At 37.9% G+C, this 27,384-nt stretch overlaps 1 protein-coding gene across 1 annotated transcript; it reads right to left on the bottom strand.

Moving 5' to 3' along the window:
* Positions 1 to 51: 51 nt before the first annotated feature.
* On the bottom strand, positions 52 to 27,296 carry tet2 (tet methylcytosine dioxygenase 2). The gene is made up of 10 exons (XM_014471807.2): positions 26,834 to 27,296; positions 8,601 to 11,465; positions 8,428 to 8,518; positions 8,242 to 8,335; positions 7,942 to 8,150; positions 7,317 to 7,467; positions 7,122 to 7,211; positions 6,516 to 6,653; positions 5,807 to 6,161; positions 52 to 5,305 (listed from the first exon to the last, which is right to left on the bottom strand). The coding sequence occupies exons 2-10, from the start codon at positions 11,419 to 11,421 to the stop codon at positions 3,972 to 3,974; spliced, it is 5,283 nt and encodes a 1,760-aa protein (XP_014327293.1). The 5' UTR covers positions 11,422 to 11,465; positions 26,834 to 27,296; the 3' UTR covers positions 52 to 3,971.
* Positions 27,297 to 27,384: the final 88 nt, after the last annotated feature.

Below are 27,384 nucleotides of genomic sequence, written 5' to 3'. Positions count from 1 at the left end.
TAGAGAACGTTATTCACCTTAATAGGGTGGGAAAAAAGTGAAGCTAGTTGCTTTAAATAAATATAAGTTTTATTAAAAAAAAGGAACACCCACATGTCGGCAACATCAGGAATGATACAATTAACAGCTTTCAAATAAACTGCATCCAGTACATTAGAATACTTACAGTATTAACAGCCAACCTCATTTTATTGTTTTAGCATACCGAACTTCGAGAGAACTTGGGCAAAATTTTGTAAAATTTTTTTTTACCTTTTTTTCATTTTTTCTTTTTTTAGTGTCTAACTGCAAAAAGACCAAGTGTGTACAAACAGCTGGCTTAACCTCGCTGAGTTCAGCACATAAAATATACAGGTTAAGTCAGGAAAGTCATTCAAGTAAAGTTGACTCACTCAGAAACACTCTGAAGCATCTTCAAGTATGGCTATGCTTTAAACCCGCTTCTGGTGCCTCGGCTTTCTCATCGACAACCTGCTACTGTAGCTGGGTCCTGTACAATGATATCCAACCTTCTTTATTTAATATTATGAAGATTCGTTTTACAAAACGATTATAAACCAGAGCCTCTAAAGAACTGAGCTAGCTTCTATAACTGTAAACATTGCTGTGAATGTGAGTGTAGTATTTACAAACAAATAGTAAAACTTCCTGGATGATCCATTGTCATTTCATTTCATTCACCTTGAAAAGCTCCAGTTATTATTTTTTAAATTTATTTTAAAGGTCATATATGTGGAGCCAAGGGTCTATTTGACAGAATAAAAAGAGCCCAATGTGAATATCAGTGAGTTGTACTCCTGCAATACAAATTCTTGCTATGTACAATGTAACATAATTTATCTCTTTTTTTTTTTAAACACATGTACAATTTGTTTAAATAAAACATTTAAATTTTTTTACTACATACTTCTTTTACTAAAAAATAAATGAAGTGCTTTCAAAGTAATCAATATGTGAAAGAATTGGGGAGAGTTTTTGTTAAAGTACGACTGATTTTCAGTTAAATTGCCATAATTAAGTGTAAGAAATAATTAAGTTGCTCAGTGGTTATAAATTAAATTTACTAACATGCAGGCGCAAAACGTGCAGTCACATTAATTACTGCTGTGGTCTTGCGTAGCAAAGGCAAACAGATTGCTTTAACTTAGTCAATATTTTTCCCTTTTGTCTACTGAGTGCATATATGTTGATTAATTTTGAAGAAAATACCCTCTCACTAGCTAAAATAGAAATTTTGCAGAATAGCATCTGTTTTTCATTTGAACTTATGTGAAATCTATTAAACAAGAACACAATCAGGATTCAGAACGAGTCCCTAACTGTAAAAAAAAAAACAAAAAACGATTTGATGAACATAGATTTTCAAAAGATGCACACATAATTAGTTAAAAATGTCCCTGATTTTACAGTAATGTTAAAGTTCAACTAACACTTTCAAAGCACACTGAAAGTAAAAACAAGAGCTTCCTTTTGCCTTTTGGTGGCCTAATATTGTGAAAGTAGCACCTAAAGAAAATGACCGATATGTAATAATCCTATTGCCGAGCTAGTTTTGAGGTATATGACAGGTTTATGCTGTACATTATTTATAAGCCTTTTCATTTCGTCAAACGTTTCACATTGTACATTTCTACTAGGTTGAATAGCACCTTGTTAAAATTAATCAGTTGAAACCTAAAGAAACACAATGACACCCGGCATAATTTACAACATAAATCCCAAAAGTCCAATATGGGTAATTAACTTACTGTACAAATCTCACCTGTCCATCTTAATTCAATCACTACAGCAAGTCAGCTGCCCTCTGACACTGAGCTTACCCTGTTTTGTGTTCCTCAGTGTATAAAAGCACATTTACTGAGCACCACAGACATAAAACTACATGCAATATTCACAAGCCAGGATATTTGGAGAATCTACAGTAAGGAGCTATAAAAACAGTCACAGAAAACAGCAAAGTAAACCTGCTAAAAACTAAAGAGAAAATATATATATATATATTTTGTCCCCAAAATGTTTAGAATGCACCACATGAATGGCTCAATTTTACAGTATAAATTACACCAGATAGTGATAAAAGCACCAATAAGATGACAAGTTAATTTTCTTTCCAGGTACTTGAACTAAGTACAACAGATGCATCTCCATAAATTACAATATTATTGGGAACTTGAATTATATCAATTCAAACTCATAAATTCATTTTGACAGTCTGACATATAGCACAGTTTTCTGTTACTTCAGATTGCTATGGCTGCCAGCAAATAAAAAATAAAATAATATTCATCTTCTTCTACATAAGACCAATAAAAAAGGTTTTTAAAACAGATATGGATATAAAATGGCTTACACAATGATGGTGTGTACTGCTGACTTGGTATCAGATAGCAGTGAGTTATTTGGCCTGATTTCTTTTTTCTCTACTTTGTTGTAACTACTCCAATAACAATAAAAATAATAATAAAACATATTGCTGATGTTCTCAAAAAGTATGAAACATGTTTTAAAAGACTATATATCTATAAGAGTTTATAAGAAAAGCCTCACAAGCACAAATATTTCTCTCAAGATAAAACTTTTACACACCACTTCATTACATGGATACATTAAGTAGTGCAGCTGTATTACCGAAAAGCACAGCACAATAAATACATTTATTCAAAATGAATATCATGAAACCAAAAATAAGGGAAAGAGCAAATTAACAATCTCAAACACGCTGTTAGATTTTAAGGTTTGCTACAATCAATACTAAGACCTTAAAATGATCATTAGATCTTTTGAGACTTTTTACAATTACTTATGTAACTGCTCCAATATTAATTGATGTAAAGTTGAGAGGAAGGAAAATGTTCAGTAAACTCTTGAGATTCAATGTAAATTTTCCATTCAGTGATGATTTGAGGACCCAAGTCATCTGTTGGTTTTGATCAACTGTGTTTTATAAAGTCCAAAGTCAGTACAGTCACGAGTCCCGTCCTGCTTTCCTTTGCTGACAAGCTTTAAGGAGATGCTCACAGATCTAAAACTCTTAGACAACCAGCGGAGTATTATCAACAGAAGCACCAAACAAGAAGAAAAGCTGGAGGCTGTTATTTAAGTAAGCACCTCAGTAGAGCCATGGTGTAATCAGCATAATGCAACACTGTACTGATGCAGAAATTTATGCAAAAAGCCTCAACAAAGACATACTTTAATATAGACCCACATTTCAATATGAAAAAACTTTTTGATTGTTTTTATGAAGAAAAGCTAAGAAGCTAATAAATTAGTTTTCATTTGCAGTAAGCCATAATCACTGAAAGCAACAGAAATAAACACTTCAGATACACCACTCTGTAATGGTCCTATTAAATGGGTGTAACTGCTTTGCTCTGAATTGCTAAAATAAATTACATTTTTAAAGGTATTCTAATTCACTGAGATGCACCTGTATATATTTGCTATACAGCATGATCAGATTGTAATTTTTAATTTAATGTCTGAAACATTAAACTCAAATTTTTTTTTAAAAAGTGCTCTTAGAAACACTGACTTCTTAAAAATGATGGGTGATGTCGGGTGATTTTAGACAGTTACCAGTAGATGAACTGTGAGTCTCTTGTAGAGTGTATTCTGGTTTTAGTGTGAAGGCATTTGAAAGTGGTGATAAGCATACTTTTCAGCACCGTGAGTCTTAGACTTTTGAAAGTCAGTGTTTTATGCAAATATTAGAAATTTTGTAAGAAAAATAAAGCCACCATTAAGAGAAACTTTGTTTCCAGCTGAAAAAGTTCCTTGTGTGTTAGACTGAAAGCACCACTGTTTTTCTGGTATTGCAATAGTTACCTCAGTAGGATCAACTAGTAAAGCTCGGTTGTGTGAGAGTTGAGAAACGTAGCCCATTTGTTTTTCCATCACATGGTTGCCGATAGTGATTTGATGCATGTGGTTTGGGTTGCAGCACCTTCAAGTTCCTTAGAGGTTGTTTTCTACACAAACTGACTGTAAGGCCCTGTGACCTTGGTGAATGCATATGGAGTTGTGATGACGTGAGTATTAGTTGTGAACGATGATGATGATCCTTCCATTAGTGCCTTTATGAAACGCTTGTATGGAGGTTCTCCTGTAGTCTCTGAAGACTCTGAATGCTCCCGCTTACCCCCTTTCTTGCTGCTCTTGCTCGGAGTCCCTTCCCCGCCATTCCTCTCTGCATCTTCCTCTTTCTCGCGAGCCTTTTCTGCCATCTTAGCTTCCCACATGGCCAGCCCATGCTTTGCCTCATTCAGATTCTTGTGCTGGTAGAAGACAAGGGAAATGCGTGTTGGGTGGTTGCGGTCTGGGTTTTTGAGGGGTGTTGTGGCATGTAGCTCTCGTTTTGCACACTCAATGAGTACAGAGCCATGACTTGGAGCTACAGCCACACCACCAATCTCAGGATCCAAGAAATTGTGCTCGTTGTCTGACCACATTTCTGGTTTTTGGGGGATTGTGGGTGTCTGAGGCGTTCCAGGCTCTGACTTAATATTGGAGGCTATATGTCCACCATTGAGAAGACCCAACCGTGACTGTGTTTCAGGGTTTAAACAGCCACTGCTGATTTGAGCTGGGAGCATCTGTGGATTAGGAATGGCCACGTCTGTATTAAGTTGCATAGGGAAGGAATCACGGCCTGGGATGTGTGGACTCTGCGGCAAGTATGAACTTGGGTATTCTCCAAACTGATTGCCTTTACTTACAGTAAGTGTATAATCCATGCCACCATGAACAGAGGGTGCTCCTGTTAGGGTGTCAATGAACCGGGCATCTGAGGTTCTGTTGTTGCCAAAAGGACCATAGTGTCTCATGGGCTGAGGTGGACGCATGGCACTGTAACCATTGACTTGGAAGCCTGGTTGACTGTACCTAGATGGATAATTGAGCTCAAAGCGTTGGGCACCATACTGCTGCTCAGGGAAAAACCCTGGCCGCTGTTGGCGATAAGCGTCCAGCTGATTTTGGTTTGGTGCATAGAACTGATGGTAACTTTCAACAGGCATTCCTCCGTTACATTGGTGACCTGGTTGTGGACGATTTGGCCCATTCATGTATGAGTTTGGAAGTGAAGAGAGGAAATGGTTGGCAGGTGTTGATGGCTGAGCAAGGTACATGCTTCCTGGCTTTGGAGAGCCTGGAAAAGAGCCAGGACTGTTAGAGAACCTTGGGAGAGCAGTGTTTGGTGAGGAAGGGTAAGGGGGGCACATGGCCTGTGGTTGCTGAATTTGCTGTGGCATAACCCCGAGGGGATATGATGGGTGACCTGACTGAAGGGGGGCTCCCACAGCACCTAGAAAACAAAAGACCAAAGAAGAAAAAACTTATGAAAACAAATTGATTTCATGTCACGTTTTACCAATCAGTTTTTTCATTAAGTAGATAGTGCTGTGAAAAAAGTATTTGACCCCTTAGAGAGCATAAAATAGTGGTTATTGGTTGTTTTTGTTAAGTTCATTTGCCAGTCTAATCTACTGTTTTCACTTTGAGACAAACTCTTGGTTTGGAGTTGGAATGATTGAAAGTTGCTTCTACTAAATGATTATATGCAGGTACAGGTGTAAGGTTTGTTTTTATCCTGTTGACTTTAAAGATGAGGGTGAGTCTGGGAACACCACTACAACACAGAGTGGGGCATGAATACAGTGGTTAGGAGCACAATTTTAATATCACAATATCAATTGCATATCGCAGTAAAGCTCACATAAATCAAAAATGAATTTTAGGTCATATCACTGAGCCATATTTTAAAATGGGAGTTTCCCAAAAAAGTCTTTATAAAATGTTTCTCTACCTGTAAATGGAGTGCTCTGGACAGTGTTCTCATAAGTGCCAGCCTTTGACTTGGCCAAAAGGGCCTTTTCTGCCTTATCATTTGAGCTTTCCAGCATGGCATTCTTGTTGGCAGCCGCTTTTCTAGCATCCAGTTTCTTCTGCCGGCAAGACTTGGCAGGCTCTGCAAGCATGCGCACCTGACGACGGAAGGCACTGAGGACTTGAATGGCCCCTGATTTTATTTTTTCCTGCTGGCCCTCCTCACTGCCAAACTCGTCAGTGCTAGAAGCCTTGTAAAGAGGTAAGACGTGGAGCTGCTCATCTTCTGGTATCTTTCCGATATCTCGATTATCCTCCCTCGTTAATGTGCACACCTGGGAAAAAAGGTACATGCCAGAATAAGTTACATAAATGTAATAAGTTACATATGGATTACATAGAGGTGCACATTACATATTATATAGATTACATTTCTTTTATCTATACTATGGATATTATTCAGGGTTATTTGGTATCTCAGAATTTCATTTGAAAAAAAATTGGAAATTGAGAAAAATGTTCTTTCTATTTTACAATTATCCCCAACTATGTGTTGACCTATTAACAAAAATCCCAATAAAAATATTTAGATTTATAGTTGCAACAAGAGAAGATATGACAATACTATGGGAGCATGAATACTTTGACAAGGGAGTGTAAAAACATGTTTCCTATGTTCCCACGCTTACCACAGTGCTTCCTCCCTGCATGTTGTGGAGGTCTCTATGAGCATGGGCACAAAAATCCAAACATGCAGTCACTCCGGAGAAAGGTCGTCCCTCCTTGATCCCCAAGCGACAATCTGGGGCCCTGTGTTCATGTTCTACCTATGGACAATACCAAGAGGAAATACAAAAACTCAAAACCTTACAAAAACCCTGCCAGAAATGTAAGAACTGTCTAATCTGTCTAATCTATGTCTAATGGTGTTTTCTTTGTGCAGATCATTTTCACACACAATCCTTCAGACGTGTAGATTCTGTCACGCTATTATCAAATATGATCCTTTTTAAGACACATAGTGAAAAAAAATCTTGTAAATGATAAATGTTATGGTCATATTAAGATGTTTTTGCAACTCCTTATTTTACTAAGTGCCCTCATTAAAGTCAGAAAGTACAAATTTCACAACATTACTTTGAAATGATGGTCTAATAATAATTTAAAAGCCTCCTAGCTTTTGCTTATTTGATCTCAGGATCAACTATGTCTTTTATTAATGTGTATATTATTTTAGTAGATAAATAGGAAATTATTTGATGTATTAAGGTTTTATAATACCAAGATATACTCACCTGGTTTCCATAGGCTTCAGGGGCCATAATTTTATACAAAGGAGCCAGTAATGTTGCCAAATTCTGAAAACTTTTCTCAATATTCTCTTCCTAAAAAAACAGAATGTTTAACATCAAGTTATTAACATCAAGTTAAATATAAGTGCTTTTAATTTGGCTACAGCCATGATCCTCAACATAATTTGTATTAAGTACCTCTCTGACATCATCTCCTAGTAGCTTAAACTTCCTTGGGATTTTGCTTCGGGCAAACTTGCAGCCATTATAGTACATGCTCCAAGAGCAGCCAAAAGAGAAAGATGCACCGCTGGCTTCAGGATTAAAGCCCTGGCATGCACAGGTCCTCCTGAAAGTGTACAGGTAACATATCTCTGTGTTAAACCAACTAGAGAGAGTTGACAAAACAAACTTAGCTAAAGTACTTTGAATAACTGAATAGATTTACACTGTGGGCGTATAACTTGAACATAACGCATTTCTAATATTTAAGTATTCAAAACAACTAAATATGAAGAAGTTATTTTATTTAAATAATCAGGTTAGAAAATATATATATATATGGACTCATTAAACAGTGATGTATTCAAGCATTTATTTCTTTAATTTAGATGACTTGCAGCCAATGAAAACCCAAGATTTAGTTTGTCAGAAAATTTTAATATAATATAAACAAAAGGATCAGCAGTACAGTATGTTCATGTACTGTACTGTATATGTGCTCAAAACATTGAGGTTCATTTTGCATCAATTATTGCATCAATGCAGTATGACATGGATTTAATTATAAGACACTTCTGAGTACTGCAATGCTGTAACTTACTCCTCATTGAAAGCACAGCGTCTCTGTGTATGAGCTCCATGTTTTGTTAGAGTTTCACTCAGCTCGAGGTAGAGGCGGTCAGCCAAGCTGGGCTGGATGCCTTCCCAGACCAGAATTACAATTATGATGCAGGCAGTGTCACATCTGTGACCAGTACGCTCACGCACCAAAACCAGTAGCTTTTCCTCTACACTTGCTCGCCGAATCACCTGAAACAGAGCACACACAGGTATCACAGAAATATTTAATTGCAGCCAAATTATCAGATTACAAATAAAATACAAAAAAATATCTTCAGACCCATTTGGCTATGGGGCATCCTTGTGTACTTTTCCCCTCCTTGCCGGTGTAAATTACTTTCTCAATCCTGATGGCTGGTCCAGTGATGCCAGACCTTCAAAACATAATAAAACGTTAAGAAAAACCAAACAGAAGTTGTAAAATATTGTCAGCTTTCCTCTAATGCTCTTTTAATTTGTGGATTACCTTTTCTCCATCAGCTCTCGAATGCCAGCGACAGTAGGTGCTGAGCCCAAATGAGTGTAATATGGACCTTCATCCTTCTCAATGATTTGATCTAAATTAAATAAGGCATAAAATGTTAAGATTTACAACCTAAACCATTGATCACATTTCATCACCCACAGGATGAGACTTACCAACACAGTGGCATGATGCGATCTCATATTGAGTTTTCATGGGGGTATCCAGAAGATTCTTTACTGGGGTATCTAACAACTTCATGGGGGAATCTATGAAATTTTTAAGGAGTTGTTCCTTCTTGGGAGTGGAGAACAGGGTATTTTTCAGAACAGAAGCTGCTGTGGGCGTTGAGTCTGTCCCACTCATATCCATGTTTGTTGATAGTATGGTGACAGCCCCTGAGGATTCCACTTTGACTTTATTTGATGAATTAACAAGAGGTTTCTTCTCGAATAGATTTGAGAGCTTGTACTGCCTCAAGCTTTGTTCCATAGAGGCAAGAATGTTCCCTGGTTTCTTGTCTTGAACACATAGTGATTGTTGACTTTCAGTCTTGATCTTGACCCCACCCATCCCTGCATCACGGGCCATAAACGGCTGTTCCTGCTGCCATGAGGTGGGCAGCTCGAATCTGGGGCTGTTTTCCAGTTTTACAGCTCCAAGGTTTTGTTTGGAGTCAACTGGGCTTCGAGGGAGTTGAGAAGGGCCATGGCGTTCCTGCCTTTGTAATAGACGCATGCGAAGAGCCGCATGCCTCTGAAAGTCAACATGGGGACCTGCTGGTCCCAGAGGTAGTCGAGGTCCAGTTTGGAACTGAGTGCAAGAAGCCCTCGTCTGCTCCTCAGCTTTGGGATACATCCGTGTTCCTGACTGTTGGCTGAACAGACCCTGTGGTAGGTGAGGTTGTGACTGTGAAGAAGTCTGGGCTAAGTCCACCTGGTTGGGCTCATGGCAGTGGTTGTTAGGCTGCTGTGGTTGAAACTGTTTGAGGTTTTGGCTGCCTGAGTTTTCAAGACACTGTCTTTGATGTTGTAGTTGTTGCATCTCTGTGTTATTGTAGGCGAATGCTGATTGGTCAGTGTGTTGATGGTCGTTACTGAAAGGCTGATCTGGTTGAAGCTGGTGTTGGCCTGGTGGAGGCTGGCTGCGAGGTCGGTAGGTAGGAGATTTGAGCTGCTGGGCTTCAAACTGTGGTGGGTGGGACAGCGGGCGTTGAAGATGACAGTGCTGCTGTTGTGTTGTTAAAAACTCTACTGACAATATCTCCTGCAAGTCTTTGTCCTCGTGAAAGTGCTCTGATTCCATTGGGGAGAGGTAGCAGTTAGATTGTTGATTCTGAGGGAAGTTTTTTGTCTCAGGCATTTTCTGGAGTAAATGTTGCTGCATCTGAGGTGCTTTAGAGTTGGACTGCTGCCACTCAGGGGCAGTGTTGTGCTGAACTGAAGCACATTGCATGTGAGCAGGTAGGCAGTCTGGCTGTTTTTGAAGCGAGCTGTTAGACCCTCGGCTGGTGTCTGTAAAAAGCCCTTGTGTCTGCGTTTCGCTGTACCTTTGCACTTGGTTTGGCTCCAGTATCTGGTTTTGAACTGGGGGGCTGGTGGTCTGCTGTTCTGACTGAGGCTTAGCTCTCCACAGCTCTTGCTCTTTTGCCTGGGATGCTGTGCACTGCGTTGGCTGCTGCTGGGAATGTGAAAGATTCCTTTCTATCCAATTAGTTTGGCTGGGAGTGGAACATGAAATGTTGACTCTCTGTTGATGTGTATCCTCCACACCGTTTACTGACACAGAGTTACTGCTCTGCTGGAGGCTGTTTCCCATTTGACCATCAGGTTGATGCTGTCGCCCAGAGTTATCCTGAAAATTCTGACCTTGAGTCCCATACTGGAGTCCCATGCTGGTGTCATGATACAGACCAGCTCCATTGTCATTTTGGCTGTTCTCATTTGCACCAGTAATAAGAAGAGATCCATATCCACCTGCCTCTGCAGCCTGCGAGGGGTTATTGTGGTTCAGAAATGACCTTGGGTTGTATTCCTGCTGGGTTTTTGTATATTTACCTTGAGGGTTTGTGTTATCTGGAAAACATTGTGCCCCACTGGGATGCTGTTGTGCCCCCAGAACTATCTCTTGACCAGAGCAAGATGAAAGCTGTTGCTGTTGATTTACTCCAAAGTTACTAGAATATCCATTTACTAAATAGTTGCCAGAGTTGTAGCTGTTAACACCTTCTGCGGATGTTGCAGGTGGCTGCTGGTGCTGTGACTCTGACAGCCCTGAGGTTACAGCAGGAGGTTGAGCACCTTCACCAACTGAGCGTGTGGCGAGTGAGTCATTGACAGTATCCAGCTGTGATCCAGATGCTTGTGTTGCAATAGAAACTTGCTCAGGATAATACTGAGACAAGGTTTTTTCCAACAGATCACCGGGAGTACTTTCTATGGTTGAGGAAGATGATACAGCACCATTTGGAACAGACTTATTTCGTGGTCGGCTGAAAATATCCCTGTTAGGTATGCGACAGTTTCTTATATCAAAATTAATATCAGTCTGAGCAGAAGTCTGTTCCATTTCAGTTTTCTTTGTCAACTCAGAGAGGTTTTTCACAAAATTACGGCTTGAGTCACCGTTTTCTTTCATGTCACCATCTACTTTTATTTTCTTAGTTTGGTGGACTGCTAAGGACTGCTCTGCGAATCCATGCTTCAACTCTCCATTCATTAAGTCTCCGTTCATCTTGAAGAATCCCGATTGGAACAATGCTTGTTCGGAAGCAGGAATGTTGCAGTTCTCTCTGTATCTCTTCATGGAGCCAGCAGCTTTGCTGGGTTCATAATGTACCGCACCAGTAATCCAGCTTTCACTGTCGCTGATCTGCACAGAATCCTCCTGTGAACACCGAGCTCCATTCTGGAATTTGTGAGAATGATGGTGAGATGTTCCGAACTGTCCCAACATTAAACTTTCTTCCGCCTCATGTTTGGCCTCTTCTGTTTCCATCTGTCCTGCTCAGAGCCCATACATCAGGCTGCCCTTTTTCCCACCTGCAGAGTAGAAAGACAGCATGAAAAGGTTACTTTGAATATTTTTCAGATGAAAACATAGAAACAATCTTCAATGCAGGCACACCAAAGAACATTGCGCATTGATCATTTTCAGTCAATGTTAAACACATAATTTACACATCATTTTCAGGTATTTAGAGATAGGGCGAGAAGCTCGACCAGTCAGCTTCTCACCCTACAGAGGAGAGTGTAGGAGTAGAACTTCGAGTCAGCTGAGTTGGCTTGGGCCTCATTTCCAGTGTTTTTGGGCACGTCTTTTTGGAAGGAGGTTCCAGGGGACTGCCCAAGACACGCTAGAGAGAATATGTCTTTTGGCATTGACATAGTCTATGTTGACATAGTCTCAAAGATTTCAGCTTATATATTAGGGCTGTACAATATTAGTAACACTGGCAAAACATACTATTGGCACACAGAGTGTATGACACTTGAAATACAAAACTTTATGAAATATTCCATCCAACAGCTCTGCGCATTTGTGATGTTTCACATATTGATATGTGATGATGACTGCAATTTAACATATTATGCTGCTTGGCTTGTATATCTCCTGAAAATATCAATAAACCACTGGAAAATGTGTCTGAAAATATGATAGCCAGTCCATACAGCATGGGGAACTGATCAGATAATCACCTGAATCCAACAGAAAATGCATGAAATCTGGGAATGAAAGTAAAGGTTTATTATCCTAACATTAATTTATGAACTCTACCCAATTTAAAACATTATTAATGTGTTTAGGTTGAATATAATGTGATGGTTATGGATTTTGGGCTATGCAGCAGCCGGTGTCTGGACCCAAGACAAATTTCCTTTGGGACAACAAAGTTTATCTTATTAAAAAATGAATTAGATTTTTTTAAGGTATGAAACACTGCATTTCTGTTATTTATACTATGGATACATTTCTACAAATAAATGCTGGAATTTAGGAAAATATTGTTGCAGCAACACAGCAAAGTGAGTAAATTCTACTTCCCTACCCCATGTAGATCTCCCTTTGTTTTGTATGTTAATCAGCAACTCTGTCAGGACATGAACGCCAGTGTCAAGCTGCTTTCAGGGCAGCTCCGTTCCTATGGCACGCTCCGTGTTTTACAAAGCACCAAAGAATCCAAGCAGCTCGTCACTGTTAGAGACGCCCATGTAGACCAAGAAGAAAAAATCTTTGCAAACCCAGAACAAAGCCAAGAAATCCCAGCTGTGTGTGCGTCTATCTGGGCTTTATACAGATATACAAACACACACAGCTACCATGCTGTGATTTAAACCCAAATTTACAGCAGTGCTTAATACTTACATAATTGACAGTGTGATGTATTTTTGCTCTACAAGTAACACAGTAAACTAAGCCAAAGATATACTGATGAAATGGCAACATTGGATGTTTCCTATAGGTCATATGTGCTTTACTCTAATTTGGCTTTCTAATAGTAATAAACACTGAACTGCAGTTTGAATTACTATTCACAAACTGAACTCTCCAGTAAGATTTTGTTCCAGCACCAGAAGTCAGTTTCTTTGTTTCTGTGCTATTGTTTATCTCCCTCTCTGTCCGCCTTCACCTCTACCCTATAATTACATGTCAGATTCTTCTCTACTTATGTTGCCATTTATCTTTTTCTTCCTGTTCAGTCTAATATCTAACCTAGACAATCATCAACCTTTCTACACAGTTTTGCACAGTTTTTTTTTAACCTAGAACTAGTCAGTCACATTGCATTGTACAAAGTCCAGAGTAGAAAATGAGCTTATTAATAAAAAGTTAAAGAAAAAAACTAAATCAGAAGGGTTATTTAGAGAAAAATTTAAAATGAAGACTGACCTCAGTAACCTGCCTTTGTAAAGCTGTGCCACAGTTTCACAGATTGTGCATCCAATAATAAAATAAAATATACCGAAACATTTTAAGCAACAAATTGTGATGATTAAAAGTGACACCTGCTAACCTAAAGTGTGAACAGCAACACACTTTAGGTTGTCCACAACTTTTATTTGCATCAACATATTTAGTAATAAACATTTGAAATGGTCAGTAAAGCATCTTGAATATTCAGTAGAAATACTCTGCGGTCAGATGGAGTGAAATGTTTCGTCTTTTGATGTGATTATGCCAAGTCTGAATTACGGTCGTAACAGCTGTGTCATGTTAGTCAGCTGTCAGAAATTTAGAATTGAAATAATTCATAGTGAGATGATAGATGTTTATCGAGATTGTCTTTCTCTGCCAATATGATGGCAAATCATTACATGCAAACTACATGGTGAACACCTCTTGAAACTAGAAAAGTTGTATGTTAAACTAGTAAGAAATAGCTTTAACACTTAAAAGACTTTTTTTGCTGACAACTTAATAGTCTGTTTATATACCAATGCACTGAAGACAGGCATCCATATTTTTGGTTAGAAGCATATTGTTTGCTCCATTCAAAGGCTCAGGTTAAAATATGATGTTGCTAATATACACCCTAAGGCTAGGCATGGACTCACACTAAAAGCTTAAGTAAACATTTTTTTAAATCACGGAATTTATACAAATAAATTGTATATTACTATCTAATTCCTTTTAGTCAAATGTTTGCAAACAGATGAATTTGTCTTTCTTGTAGTTTTCTTTCATCCAGCTAAATGCCAGTGTGCAGCACCAGGTGGGGTGGGGCAACACTGCATTATTTTATAATGGTGCCGCCATAGAAAACCTCTGTCACTTGAGCGCTTTCTTTGGCATCTCACTGAAATAAGCTGTGATCAATAAGAATGCTATGATGAAAAACATAAGCAAAAATTTTTAATCATTCTGTTTACCTTGTTTTTATTATTACATGACACAATGTGTGCAATAAATATTTAAAATGGAACATCTGTTCCCTTTCTGCTGTGTGATTTGCCTTGGACTGAACTCATATTCAAACTGTTTTGTCCTCCCAAAGAAAGTGCTTGTGAGATTTGAGGCCTGTCACAGCATTTGTAGTCTGTTTGCTGTTACTTGGCAGCCCTATGTGACATTCATCATTCCAACAGCTGCTTGGAGGCTCAGGTCCCTGCACTTTCAAGTTCAGACCTTAAGGCAGCTACGCTTAAAAAACTCTTACGGCAAAAAAGAAAAAAAAAAGTTTCTTCAGTCATATTCAGTTTAGAAAAATAGAAGAAAATATAGAACATGCATAGAAATATTGAATATTTTAAAAATAAATGTTAAATGTATGTTTAGGAGCCTGTAGCTATTTAGGTTGTAATGTCAGGCACAAACCAATGATTGTGTTTAAAAGTGGATTTTTGTCCCCTGAATTTTCAAGCTTTGTCTTGCCAACTTATCATCTACTCACCGATATTGTGAAGTAAAACAAAATAAAATTGATTTTAATGACATTATACTCACATGTATATATTAAAAGTTCACCTCTATGTTAAAAGATAAATAAAATCTGCTGCCAAAGCTAAAAGAAAGGTAGATCTTGGGCAGACTTGTAAATCAAATACACATGCACTTGCCAAGTCACACTAGTGTTTTGTTCAGTAGTTTTAAGAATAGGCCATAATGTCAAGTACAAATTTCCTTTGGTGAGAGGGCCTGGTTGTATTTTCCTGTTTAAAAGATAAGAAAATGAAACATGTACAAAGTCTAAAGACTATACATTTTTGAAGGGTTCAGCGCAACGAGAAGCCAAATTACTTATATAAATGTGCTTTTTTTAACACTATTATAACTTTTATGCCACTATTATCAGTTCATCAACATACTGTATTTAACTGACACAATCCTATAATTTTCCCTCTGTTGAAAATAAATAATAATAATAAATAATAATTTTACCATAACACAATAACAAACAAAAAACAAGAAAACGGATTGAGTATATTTTCAATATGAGGCTTGCCAAATAGCATATTACACCAAAAGTCAGTGTACCTTGTTTATTCTGACAGCATGGAGAAGAACTAACAGTGATATCTTATCCTTAGCAGTCCTTTGCTTGCGTAATTAGGTCAGATGACTTGGATAGCACTGTTTTAGTGTCCCCATGGTAAACAATCAGCTCGAGCTGCTGCTCCACAAACCTAATGACCTCTGGAAGAATAGTCACCACCCTACAAGCTAGTTGACTGTGTGAAAACAAATGATAAAAAAAAGACATGATTAATTTCCGATGATTATTTGTCTTTTAAAGATCAAGATAATAAGTTCTGTTTTTGCAATTATCTTTTACAAAGATTTGAAGTTTTGCCAAAGAGAGAACAACTCTTTCACTGCTTGTTTTAATGCACCGCTTGATTATTGCATTGTAGGCAGATTGCATGATGACAGTTCATGATGTATAGCTTGCTTGTGCAGAGAGAGGGACTGACTGCACTGGAAAGAGTAATTAGAAATAGCTGATACAGTAAAAATAAATTCAGAATTCATAACATAATTCAGAACCAATATGCTAGCTAAGTGTTTTGTTATTAATATGCTAGCTGAGTGTGTTGTTAGTGTTAGCTCAAATGCTGAACAGGCTCAACTGTACTCATGCCCATTTATGGTTTGCATAGTACAGGGTCTTTTGATCAGGCAACTTATGCTTGTGATTTTTGTCACATGGCACACTCATGCTGTGTCTCTCACATGCTTGGTTTTACATCTGCTATCTCTATTTTCTTCTCTATTCCTCTCAACATATGACCCTGATGAAGACACAAAAGATTCCTCTGTCTGCATATCGCCTTTCTCCTTGGATGTTGCTTCAAGTAAAACCAAATTAAAGGCAAAGTAAATTTTTGCTAGGTCTGGGTAAAGTTGTACTGCATAAAACTGAATGAATCTAGGACAAAAAAAACAACAACTAAATGGAACAGTTTGTTCTGACCTGTGTTCAGTTGCATTCTGACAATGTGTTTTAGTGGGATTTTATGTAATTGACTCACAATAAAATAACGAAGAGGAATAAAAGCCGTACAGCAATTTTACAAATGAAAATCTAAGAAGTGTGCCATGCATTTGCGTTATATCTGATACTCCTAAATCAAACTCACTGCAACCAACTGTCTTAAGGACTTAGCTATTTAGAGAAGAGTTGACCCATGTGTACCGTATTTATCTTTGTATAAATGCAGCTGTTCCATGAAAGCATCAGAGGTTTGTTGGAGAAGATTAGACAATAAACAACCTCATGAACACCAAAGAACATAGCAGACATGCCAGAAAGAAATCTGTTCAGAAGTTTAAATTAGGTTCAGATTGTAAATCAAAATCCCTAAACTCATATGAATGGTTAATCCAAAATATGTAAATGTAAAGAGTATCTGCAGATGTATAAAAATGTGCCAGTTCACCCTAACTGAGAGGCCAGGCAAAGAAAGCATCAATCAGCTACAGAAGTCCCCAACAACAGTACACCACAATTCATATAGGGTACACAGCAAACATGAGGAAGAAAGTGCTACGAGGACAAAAATAAATAAAAAATGCAAATAAGAGCATTTTTAAAAAATGCTAAAGACCATGTATTGCATTACACACAATTACACACTGCTTGGTGTTGGTCTATCACATAAAATCCCAACAGGACCTGAATATTAAATGTGAAAACATCTGAAATAGTTCAAGGGGCATGAACTCCTTTGCAATGTGCTCAGGATCAAAGTTAAACATTGTTTTCTTTGGTATTTCACAAGACAGAAACATTTCAGAACAAACCTTTCTAAACCCTACATATTGTTTATTACTTTAAATATTGCACAAATCAACACAATGTGATTAACATTTGCTAACTGTGAAATCTCTAAACCACCTTGATGTATCCCTTGGAATTCATTTACTGTATATTTTGTTACTAAAATGTGCCTCTAATGTTTAGTAAAATAAAAAATTATCATTAGGTGCTGTACCTTATAGACTATTTATATGAAAAGTTTGATTGCTGAAAGGTTTTTGGTGCATGTTTTTCTTTTTGCATTCAACTATAAACATTTTTTTACAGTGGAAGACAGCTCTTTTGTATTTGTTTCCACTCAGAAGCAGATGCATATGAAGGTTATTACCTGAACATATGAAGCTGGATGTTCAGTTATACACGTGACTTCCATTAATAACAACAGAAGTTGCTGCACAGCCTTCTGTGTGGGGGAGGGGATTGTCTTTGGATTGCACAACAACATGGCAGTTCTCTTTAGCGCACCTCAGCTATCTGCTCTGGCGTAAACTTTGGCTTGTGACGTAATGATAGTTGCATCACTTGGCAGCCAGAAGTAACGAACCTGTTTGTCCTTCCTGTTCTGTCCTCCCCCAACTAATTTGCTGACCAAAACTAGGGCAACTCTGCAGTTAGATTTAACTTCCCTAGAAACTAACCTCTGGTGGGCCAATAGCACATTTTTAAAATGAAACGAAAAGCCCTAAAAAGACTGCACTTGTCATGCTACCCCTGATCAGACTAAAGAACAGTTTTATAAATGTTAAGTGTAACTTTGTATTTTCCTTTGAGTCAGACGACAATGATAACAGACTTAGTCAGAGACAAAGAGGACATAAACTTCTGTTTGTAATTCCTTCCCTGGAGAGCCTCCTCCCCCTCCATATGAGGAAAGGTTTCTGTACAATTGACATTGTTCTTTATGTGTAATGCAAGACAGATGTGGCTAAAATGTGGAGGTTCCCTCTTCAGTCTTTAAACTCGCACAGTTTTTTGTCCCATATGCTTCTGTAGTTGTAGTTCGGTCACATTTTAAACAATAAACTTTCTAGACAAAGACTATCCAACCACCAAATACTAAAAGAAATAGTTGAATACCAGTAGATCACAAATAAACATCAAGTTCAACTAGTAAGCTAACCTTAAGTAAAACTGAAATTCAGAATGATAAGAAGAATGCCTTTCTTGTACAGAAGCACAACAAAATGTCACATCAGTACAGCCCATCCAATACAAGTAAAATTCGAGGTGTCACTATGTTATACATACAAAAGGCATAACATTTTCTAAAGGCTTTTATTACACTGGAGATTAACAATTAATTCCTATTGCTGCTAAAATACAATATAATATACAACCTTGTGATTATTACATCTAAACGGTTATCTGTAAAATTAAGTCATTGTTTTGATTTTGACACATAAACAAAAAGCAGAATAGCTACACATTTTAGTACTTTACACCTATATTACACCTCAACACAGCTCTGCAATTTAGAGCAAATAAATATTACACTTTAGGACTGCCAATATGGTCTGAAAACTTTATAAGGATATTTTGGGGCATTTCTTCCAATAATGATAAAAACCTGTTTAAAATGTGCCACAGTCTATTTGGCAACACATATGTGTACGCACATAAATACTGCTCCAACATAAAAACATACCCATTACCACTTCTTAAGTACACATTAAAATACCTCTTATACTAATAACTGCCCCCCCCCAACAACAATAAACAGTGAAATAACAGTAATACATCCCTAATAATAAGCTGGTATTACCTAGTTATTCAGTTAGGGTATCAGCTCAGATATTCTGCTGTTTAATAGACATACTGCTCCTAGTTTGTAAACTGCTGTTTCACAAGCAGAACAAAGATCTAGTCTTTTAAAAAAATCAGACTATTTGAACATTTAAAGGTCTAAGATGAAGATCATTAAATGTTGAACCTTGTTGTTTTACAACATGTACCACAAGCAGACTTTGTATGTTGTACAAGTCTGCTCACTGCCTTAAAGGGTCAATTTTAAAAGCAGATGGTTGGTAAAAGGGAGAGAAAGACATTTAACCATCACTTCAATCAACATGTGACTGCTGGAGCTCAAGAAGGAATCTAAAGAATTTGAGTTTATAGATTACACTCGCTGCCATCAAAAGAATCCATTACAACAAAAACTCCAATACATGTGGCACAGCATAGAAACAAACATGGGACAGAGCACTGGGTTCAAATCAATAGTTAGAAGGGTTAGTTTGTTGGTCAGTGGTTGGAATGCCTTTTAAGGTAAAATTTAAGTGGAGAGGCGTGCTGTGGTGGCGCAGGGGTTAAGCATAATGCACATATGGAGGCCTTAGTCCGGTGCGGATGTCGCAAGTTCGATTCCTGGCCTGGTGACCTTTGCTGCATGTCTTCCCCCTTCTCTCATTACCCACTTTCCTGTCAATTCACCTTCAACTAAAGGCCACCAGAGCCAATAAAACCTTTAAAAAAATGTAAGTGGAGAAAGTGAGAAAAACCCTTTCTCACTTTAAATCCTGATATTAAAAGCAGTATTTAAATGGTACTGTATATAGTACTATATTTCAGTGCAAATGCTCAGAGTACCTTTTTGTGTAACGTTCAAAGAGCCGTGGTAAAAAAACAAATCACAAAACACAAAATACAAAACGCAGCATTTGAGATTGACTCATAAAAACCACAGAAATCTATTAGATAAAGGAGGGATATGCGGCTAGCTTTGTACAATTTTTCTACTTTTTGATGTGCAAGGTGGAAATGACTAATGAGTTTCTTTCTCTTGGTACCTAATTAAAATGAATATCACCTCTTGAGAACTGTATCAGATGTCTACACATATTGCAAAGTATAAGAGTATTAATACCAACTTTTTGATGACACAAATGTGACATATACATTTTTAAGAATTGGGTTAAATGTCAGTGTTTTGGCTGATGACTCACAGACTCTTGAGTAACATGTCAAAGTTAACGATTAGAGAATACAAAACTTGAATCCCTTTTTCTGGGCCATGAGTAAGTCAACTATTCTTTTGCCTTTGCTGGGGATAAACCCCACCTCTGTACATTTCTGACAAAACGTGTTTAACCAGTTTTCCAAGAAAACTACAACGGCTTGTGTGTAAATGTCATGGCGGTATGTGCTGCTTTTGTCTGCTTAAACCTCTCTGATCTGCTCAGCATTACAAAGTATTTAAATTACACACACACACATACATACATTTATTACTATATTACTGAAGTTCTGTAGTTACCTTAACAGAGTTAAGATTTTTCTTCCGTGTGTTTATTTGGGCCGTATGGATTCACCATAATGAGCCTGAGCAGAACAGTTTTTTATTCATTCGATTTTGCTCCAAGAAAATTTAAAATGTTTAACTCTTGGTTGAACATTAGCTCACATCTAACTTAAACCTTCTAGACTTTGATTTTTGTCCTGTGTAGTTACCACAGCCTGAAAACACAACCTATCCGGTCTCACACAGAGACTAAACCTTTTTTGCGCTTTCAAACTGCATCACATGAAGACTTAAGAAATGAGCTCCTGAGCGTACAAACCCACTGACCTGACCCCAGTCACTCGCAGTGCTTTCCCTCCAAACTGCCTTCCCCCTCCTCCTGAAACTGCCTTTGTCTATGCAAAAGTCAATATATCTGACCGACGTGATGAGTTGTGCACTGGGCAAAGAAACTTTCTTTCTGAATGCACAGTGGCTGCAGCAGCCTTATGAGCATTTACCTGGACCAACCATTACCCCAGAAAGGTTAAAAGCAGGAATAGGTTGTGTGCACATGTACTTTCTGATCCTACCAAAAGTGTTGCAAACCCATAAAGCTAATTTTGCACTAATCCTCTCACATTTAAAATTGCACCAAAACAGTGTGGAGTTGTAAAATTAACAGGAATTACCATAAAAAAGTGCTTAATCAAGTGTTTATAAGTAATTGAACATTGTAGTGTTTCTCTCATTGGTTTCCAAACAGCCTGACCTAAGCTGCTGTTGCTAAGCTCCCTCTTTCCCTCCACTGAGCGACAGGCACGTGACGCTCAATGAACAGAAATCACAAATCCTCTGAATGACGGGTGTTATTGTGATTCAGGATGTAAGTGTAAGGGCTGTCAGAAAACAACTATTTCAACCCTACATAAAACATAATTAAATAAAATAAAAGGGCACTGGCAATCATGTAATACTGAGAAAACTGATACAGCATCCACTGGATCGGTTCCACCTGCAAGTGTAAATAAAGGCACCAGCTGCCACACTTGTACATTCTGTCAATGAAACCTTATATTGAGCCCAAGTCCAGAGAGCTGGTTAGTGATGTCATGCAAGGCATCTGGTAAGTTATACTTTTAAAGGAAAATCCGGATCAGCTGTCTGGACTCCCCGAGTAGACAGCAGGGGTTTAAAGGGGCCCTAACCTAGACTGTTTACCAACAAAACAATTCATATTGGAGAGCCATTTTAATATAAAGTACACCAATCAGGACCATTCATTAAAAAAAAAAGTAGAAACCAGGCTTTCATGACTGCATTGTGCATTAACTTTGAAAAGGAGTATGTCCATTATTAAACGGACATTTTATCTTGGCAAATTTTAGTATGGTTTAGTATGATGAAAGAACAGTTTTTGTCTAATGAATGTATGACCAGGCGCGAAAATTAGCCCCTGGTACTTAAACAATGCCGGTAAATTTAAGAAGTAATGGGTAAATCTCATCAACCAACCAATCACAGGAATTAACTTGACATATGAACAGTTCAGAAGTGTTCAGTTTCTACAACTTATCTGTTGGGGGCAGCATTGTGTCTAAACTGCTGCAAATTCAGTTCAACTAAAAGAGAACGTAATGTTCCTGTAAAGTGGGTGCTAGAAACCACAAACCTCCTCAAGCATGAACTTAAAGGTACACCTCTAATTTTTAATGGGAACTGTAAAATATTGAACTATGTGACGGGATAGTAATGTATTGTTTATATAAGGAACTTTATTGGATGGTAAAAATGGCGATCAGAATCCAATCAGTCAAAATAGAAAACAAAATTGTTACATTTAAATCCATGAGCACAAAATGGAAGTGAAAAGAGAAAAAATGGCAATGCATGAAAAGAAAATGGGGGTATGAAGTGGCAAAAGAACAGCTATCGTTGACTTTTTTTAGAGCACACTTTTTTGGCAAATATATAATAATAATATAAATGTTTATCTCTCTCGCTCTCTCTCTCTCTCTCTCTCTCTATATATATATATATATATACGTATATATATATATATATATATATATATATATATATATATATATAGATATATATATATATATATATAGATATATATATCTATATATATATATATATATATATATATATATATATATATATATATATACGTATATATATATATATATATATAAATAGCTGAAAGGGCGTACGTATATATATATATATACGTAGATTAGGTAAATTGTATATATATATATCTATCTTTTAGCTTACACATTTATGCCTAGTGGGGTCGTGAGGGGTGCTGGTGAGTATCTCCAGCATTTCTGGAGATACTCAGAGAGGCGGGGTACACCCTGGACAGGTTGCCAGTTTTATATATATGTACAGTATATATTATATTCAAATTTTGCATATAATTGCATCTGAAAAAAACAGTGGCTTCTAAGACTTGAGCATTTGAGTGGCAGATGCAGGTTTTAATTTTCCATCCCTGACAAAAGGTTAGATATCTCAGACAATTAAGTGTTACAAAATATAGGATAATGTAATATAGTTTACATTATTAATTAGACTTAGTAGCAAACTTGTTAAAAATGGAAGTGTAAGGAAATTAAAATTTTTTCTGTCACTCCTGCAGCTTTTTTTCTTGTAAAATTCTCAAATGTCAAAAAAAAAAGATGTATGCAAGTTTTCTATATAAACTAAGACTTTATGTATCAAAGGGAATCTTGAAAGAAAAACTACTGGGGCGATTTTTATTTTGTTTGTTTCTTTGGTCTTGTTGGTGGAGAGTTAATACTAGCTTTGTTTCTAATCTGAAAAAAAATCTGCCAGTATTACAATTCCTTGTTCCTTTTAACGAAAACACAATCCTTCAAATTTAGCGCAACATGGGGAAATGGCTTGTTAAGCTTTTAACCTGCTGCTGTTAATTAGGCCTTGGACAGCACCAATAAGGAACGTGAGAAAAGACCTGCTTACAGTCTTGTAACGTAACTGGGCTTTTACTGTGGGTCTTAGCTTCTTGCGGCTTAAACTGGCGAAAGCAACAACCGAAGCTGATTGTCCAAGCGTAGGAGGATCGGCTTGGCGAGAAGCAGGAAGGGATGCTATTTGCTTTATGGCGATTACGTAACACCTCGCTTGCTTTCCTCTCAATGGAATGCCAAGGATACTGTTTGTAAACAGAAAAGCCATGTGCGTATCCTCACGTGGCAGAAGGTTTTGAGTCGCTGCCCATGCTGTCTCACCCTTGAGGTAAACCCTGACATCAAGACATGTTCACAGAGCCAGCAACACTCCCTGCAGCCCAAGAACTCCCCAAATAAGGCCTTATCATGCTCGACCCATAATTACGCTTTGGCTCAGATAGCGGCACAGGACATCATGGTAGAGGAAGACCATGGTGCACATTTACGATCGCATGTGATGTAGCAATTACCGGCCACACTTTTGTATCTCTTATGAAAGACTCACTAACAAGCCTGCCACAGGCTAGGATCACAAGGTTTATCTTGAAATATTCTTGAGCCTACAGTAAGTTAATAAAAAAACAACAGATGTGCATCTTAAAGTAACCTCTAGTAGATTAGGTAAGTTGGTAAAACTAAGGCAAATCTTTACATAAACTCTTCAGCCATGTCTGATGCATAAGGTGGTCAGTTTTAAGAATGAAATAGCCTTTTCTTTTCCTTAGCAGAAGCTTGGAAAGTTTAAGTTCTGTGTAATGTTTATATTAAATTATGTGCAAATGTCTAAATAATAGTTTTGCGAGTGATTCTTTTGCATTTGCACGAGATAGATTTTTCCTTTTATTCTCTTGAAGTCCATGGAAAACAAACCCTCCATTGGCAGACAACAGAAATCAATATTGCAGCAATCAATACAACTCTTTGTACTCGCCATTTTGTCTTGCCATCTATAAGCAGTGCATTCTAAAATGTCTAATCCAACAACACTGAGCATGCTTCTGTGTCGCTTCTGCTGCAGACACCCCCTAGGTTGGAAAAATGATACTTGGGCTGGACGGAACAGGGTCAAAGGTGAGGGCATGGGCAACGGCTTGGGTATTGTAGCCAAACAGCATTGTTGTACTGCACTATGGCAACTGGACATTCTTCCCAAAGGTGATATTGTCTTTGCCCTAGGAGTAACTTAAAGGGGCTTACTGCCATGACGAAGAAACTATCCAACTGCGCGGCTTTATCTGTAGGTGTAGATAGATGAGATGAGCTCTGCACATGTGATTGATCTATGTGGCCCATCCCCCACTCAGCCCCCTGTAACCCTATTAATGCTGCTGCCCTTTCAGCTATTTATGTCAAAGCAGGCGTGCAGAGAAAAATGAAAATTCCTCTTGTAAAAATCCCGGTTGTAATGTTTTTAGGTCATAATTGGCATTTGCAAGCTGTTCATTCAGTGCCAATGAAGACTAGAAAATTACACTTGCTAATGTTTGAGAGCAGTTTAATTCCAACAATGTGACTTATAAAATCCATTGTTGGACACTTTTAATGGACGTCATTGCCAATATTATTAAAAGGGGAAGGGGAGTATTGTTATTTATACAAGTATGTACATGCACAGATCCATCACCTGAAGTTATGCAGTCACAACACACTTAAATACTACCATATATAACAAGCTTAGGCACATGTGTTGACACTGCTTGCTCAGTGACCGTGTTTGCTAAGTGGATTCGGTGAGTTCACCACAAGGAAACTTGTTGCTCTACATCTTTGTAGTGAATCAAGACAGGTACTTGCTCACAAAATGATTTTTGTGGTAAAAGACACATTGTTTATTTTGATAACCACAGGGGGAAAAAGATTTATGAGGATGAGGGAACAGTAGGGGATAGTGGTAATAAACCGTCATCAACTACTCTCATAAAAGCTTGGAAACAACAAGCAGCTGACTTTGTTTTGAACTCAAAGCACTTCTTTCTTCTTCAGTGCCCTCTGTATCCATCCACCTCCAAGTGTGTCACAAAGATCTTCTATGGTACAGATGTCAAGCACATTGCTGCTCCCGTTGGCAGCCTACACTGTTGGGTTACAATAAAGGTCAACCACCTTACAGACAATTTTTTATGTTGCTGTGACCTAAGGCTGAACTGCAGCTGTATTACAACTGCAAGCAGTAGAATACACAACCCCAATATACAAACCCTGTAGGAGATCAGTTTTATTCAAATGTACCATTTAGATGTTAATCTTCAAGAAGCCGTTAGTGAATTCGAGGAAAAACTAACAAATAATTAGATATTTGCTGACAATGTTTAAAACATTTCCATAGTTTTAAACCATCTCGTACAGTCTAGTGACACCATTGCATAGTTATGCATAGTTTATCTGTTTATCCATGTATACTGATTCCTATTTGAAACATATCCTTATACAATGAAAGCAGTTCCTCTTTTAACGGCCCATAAGGGAAAATATCCTGAAAACAGTAGCCCATTTACCTGCTTTTAATGCATAAGAATATGCTTTCATAAGCAGTCAGAAAATTTTATTTCTAGTGTTTTTACTGCTTATTGTTCTCCTGAGACAAGTCTTTTTAAGTAAACCTCTGCTTCAAAATTAACATTTGTGTCCTTCAGTTAATGGTGTTGTAAGATTGGGTTTCATTTGATTCAGCGCTGTCTGACCTTCTCTTACTGCCTTCCACCACCATAGTTCTCCCATTTTTGCCTCTCCTTGGGATTTGCCTTTGTGTCTGTGTGTGTGCGTGTGTGTGTATCATTCAGTGGTGAAAGCAACGAAAGCTGATTCACAGAGATACACACAAAGCCAGAAGCTATTTCTGCTCTGCTGCTGTGCAGGCGCTATCCCCCCTGTGCTGGACGAGTCCAGGTTGGACTTTTACTCTACCATTTATAACACAGGACATACAAAGCAGCAGATTTGACACAAAATGATTTTAGATAGACTAAATAATAAAATATTGTTTATCTGTAATAGCCATTAATTACACATAAATATCTTTTTTTTCCAAAACATACTCATTGAATAGTAGATCTATCCTAAAAACTCATATATGAGAACATGCATCTATTTTAAACGAGTTGGACCAGAGAGTGTTTTTAAGGATGAAAAGGAAGAGGCACAGTGGTATTTAAATTATGCCTGAAGAAAAACTCCTGAACAAACTGTAGAGCTTTTTCTGTGATCCATTTAAAATAAGCACAGCAAGGAAACAAGATAGCAGCCTTCACATTCAGCTGGCAAAACCAAAAGAAAATTGTCAGCCATGTTGAAGCAGCTTTATCTAATATCCCCTCCTTATTATGTTGGCTCTTGCTTTTTACGGTGAGGGACATCTGCTCTGTCTCACCTGACCACAAAATGAAAGAAAAATACTCTCAAGGTTACAGACACGGACGGGTCAAAAGAGGAGTAACAAACTGAGCACATTCTTACCTTCTGTTTATGTCCCTCCACTTTGTAGAAATTCCAGCAAATTGTCTGGATCGCCTCTTTAACAAATCCTAAAGGGCAGCCATCTTGCCTCCTTCTGTTCTATGAAACAGTCTATGCTCCACATCAATATTCATGGAAACCAGTCTGACGTTGGCTCTCATCATCAGGAGAAGCCCGGGTGTCGCTGTTTTGCCGGCTGGAGGAGCACACTTGTGTGTCAGTCGAATGTAAGGCAGCTATGGTAAGTATAAAAGCGGACAAAATCTTGCTGTAGCTCAGGGAGAAGAGCCCCTCTGTGGCAACAACCTCTGAAAAGAGAAGAAAATTAATTCACAAAAACACTTTCCTGCTGAGTCCTTCTCACACAAAGATACAGGTTTTCTTTCCCCCCCCTCAGCTCCCTCTTTTTTTTCTTCCTTCCTCAGCCGTACACAATAGTGAACACTTTGATGGCTGCCCTGAAGCACTGGAGTGGATTTCTGGATTACAAGGCTCCACCCCCACAACTAGTGCACTTTTTGTTCAATATGCATGTGTCCCAACTGTCTGAC

Source organism: Xiphophorus maculatus, chromosome 5, assembly GCF_002775205.1.
Source record: "Xiphophorus maculatus strain JP 163 A chromosome 5, X_maculatus-5.0-male, whole genome shotgun sequence".
Lineage (NCBI taxonomy): Eukaryota > Metazoa > Chordata > Actinopteri > Cyprinodontiformes > Poeciliidae > Xiphophorus > Xiphophorus maculatus.
This window is presented reverse-complemented; position numbering and strand designations above follow the sequence as displayed.

Excerpts from the sequence above, each read along its gene's own strand:
- tet2 (XM_014471807.2), bottom strand. The coding sequence starts at position 11,421 with ATGGAAACAGAAGAGGCCAAACATGAGGCGGAAGAAAGTTTAATGTTG. Across the intron at positions 8,336-8,427 it reads CGAGAGCTGATGGAGAAAAG|GTCTGGCATCACTGGACCAG; the intron begins GTAATCCACAAA and ends TATGTTTTGAAG. Across the intron at positions 6,654-7,121 it reads CTGAAGCCTATGGAAACCAG|GTAGAACATGAACACAGGGC; the intron begins GTGAGTATATCT and ends TATTGTCCATAG.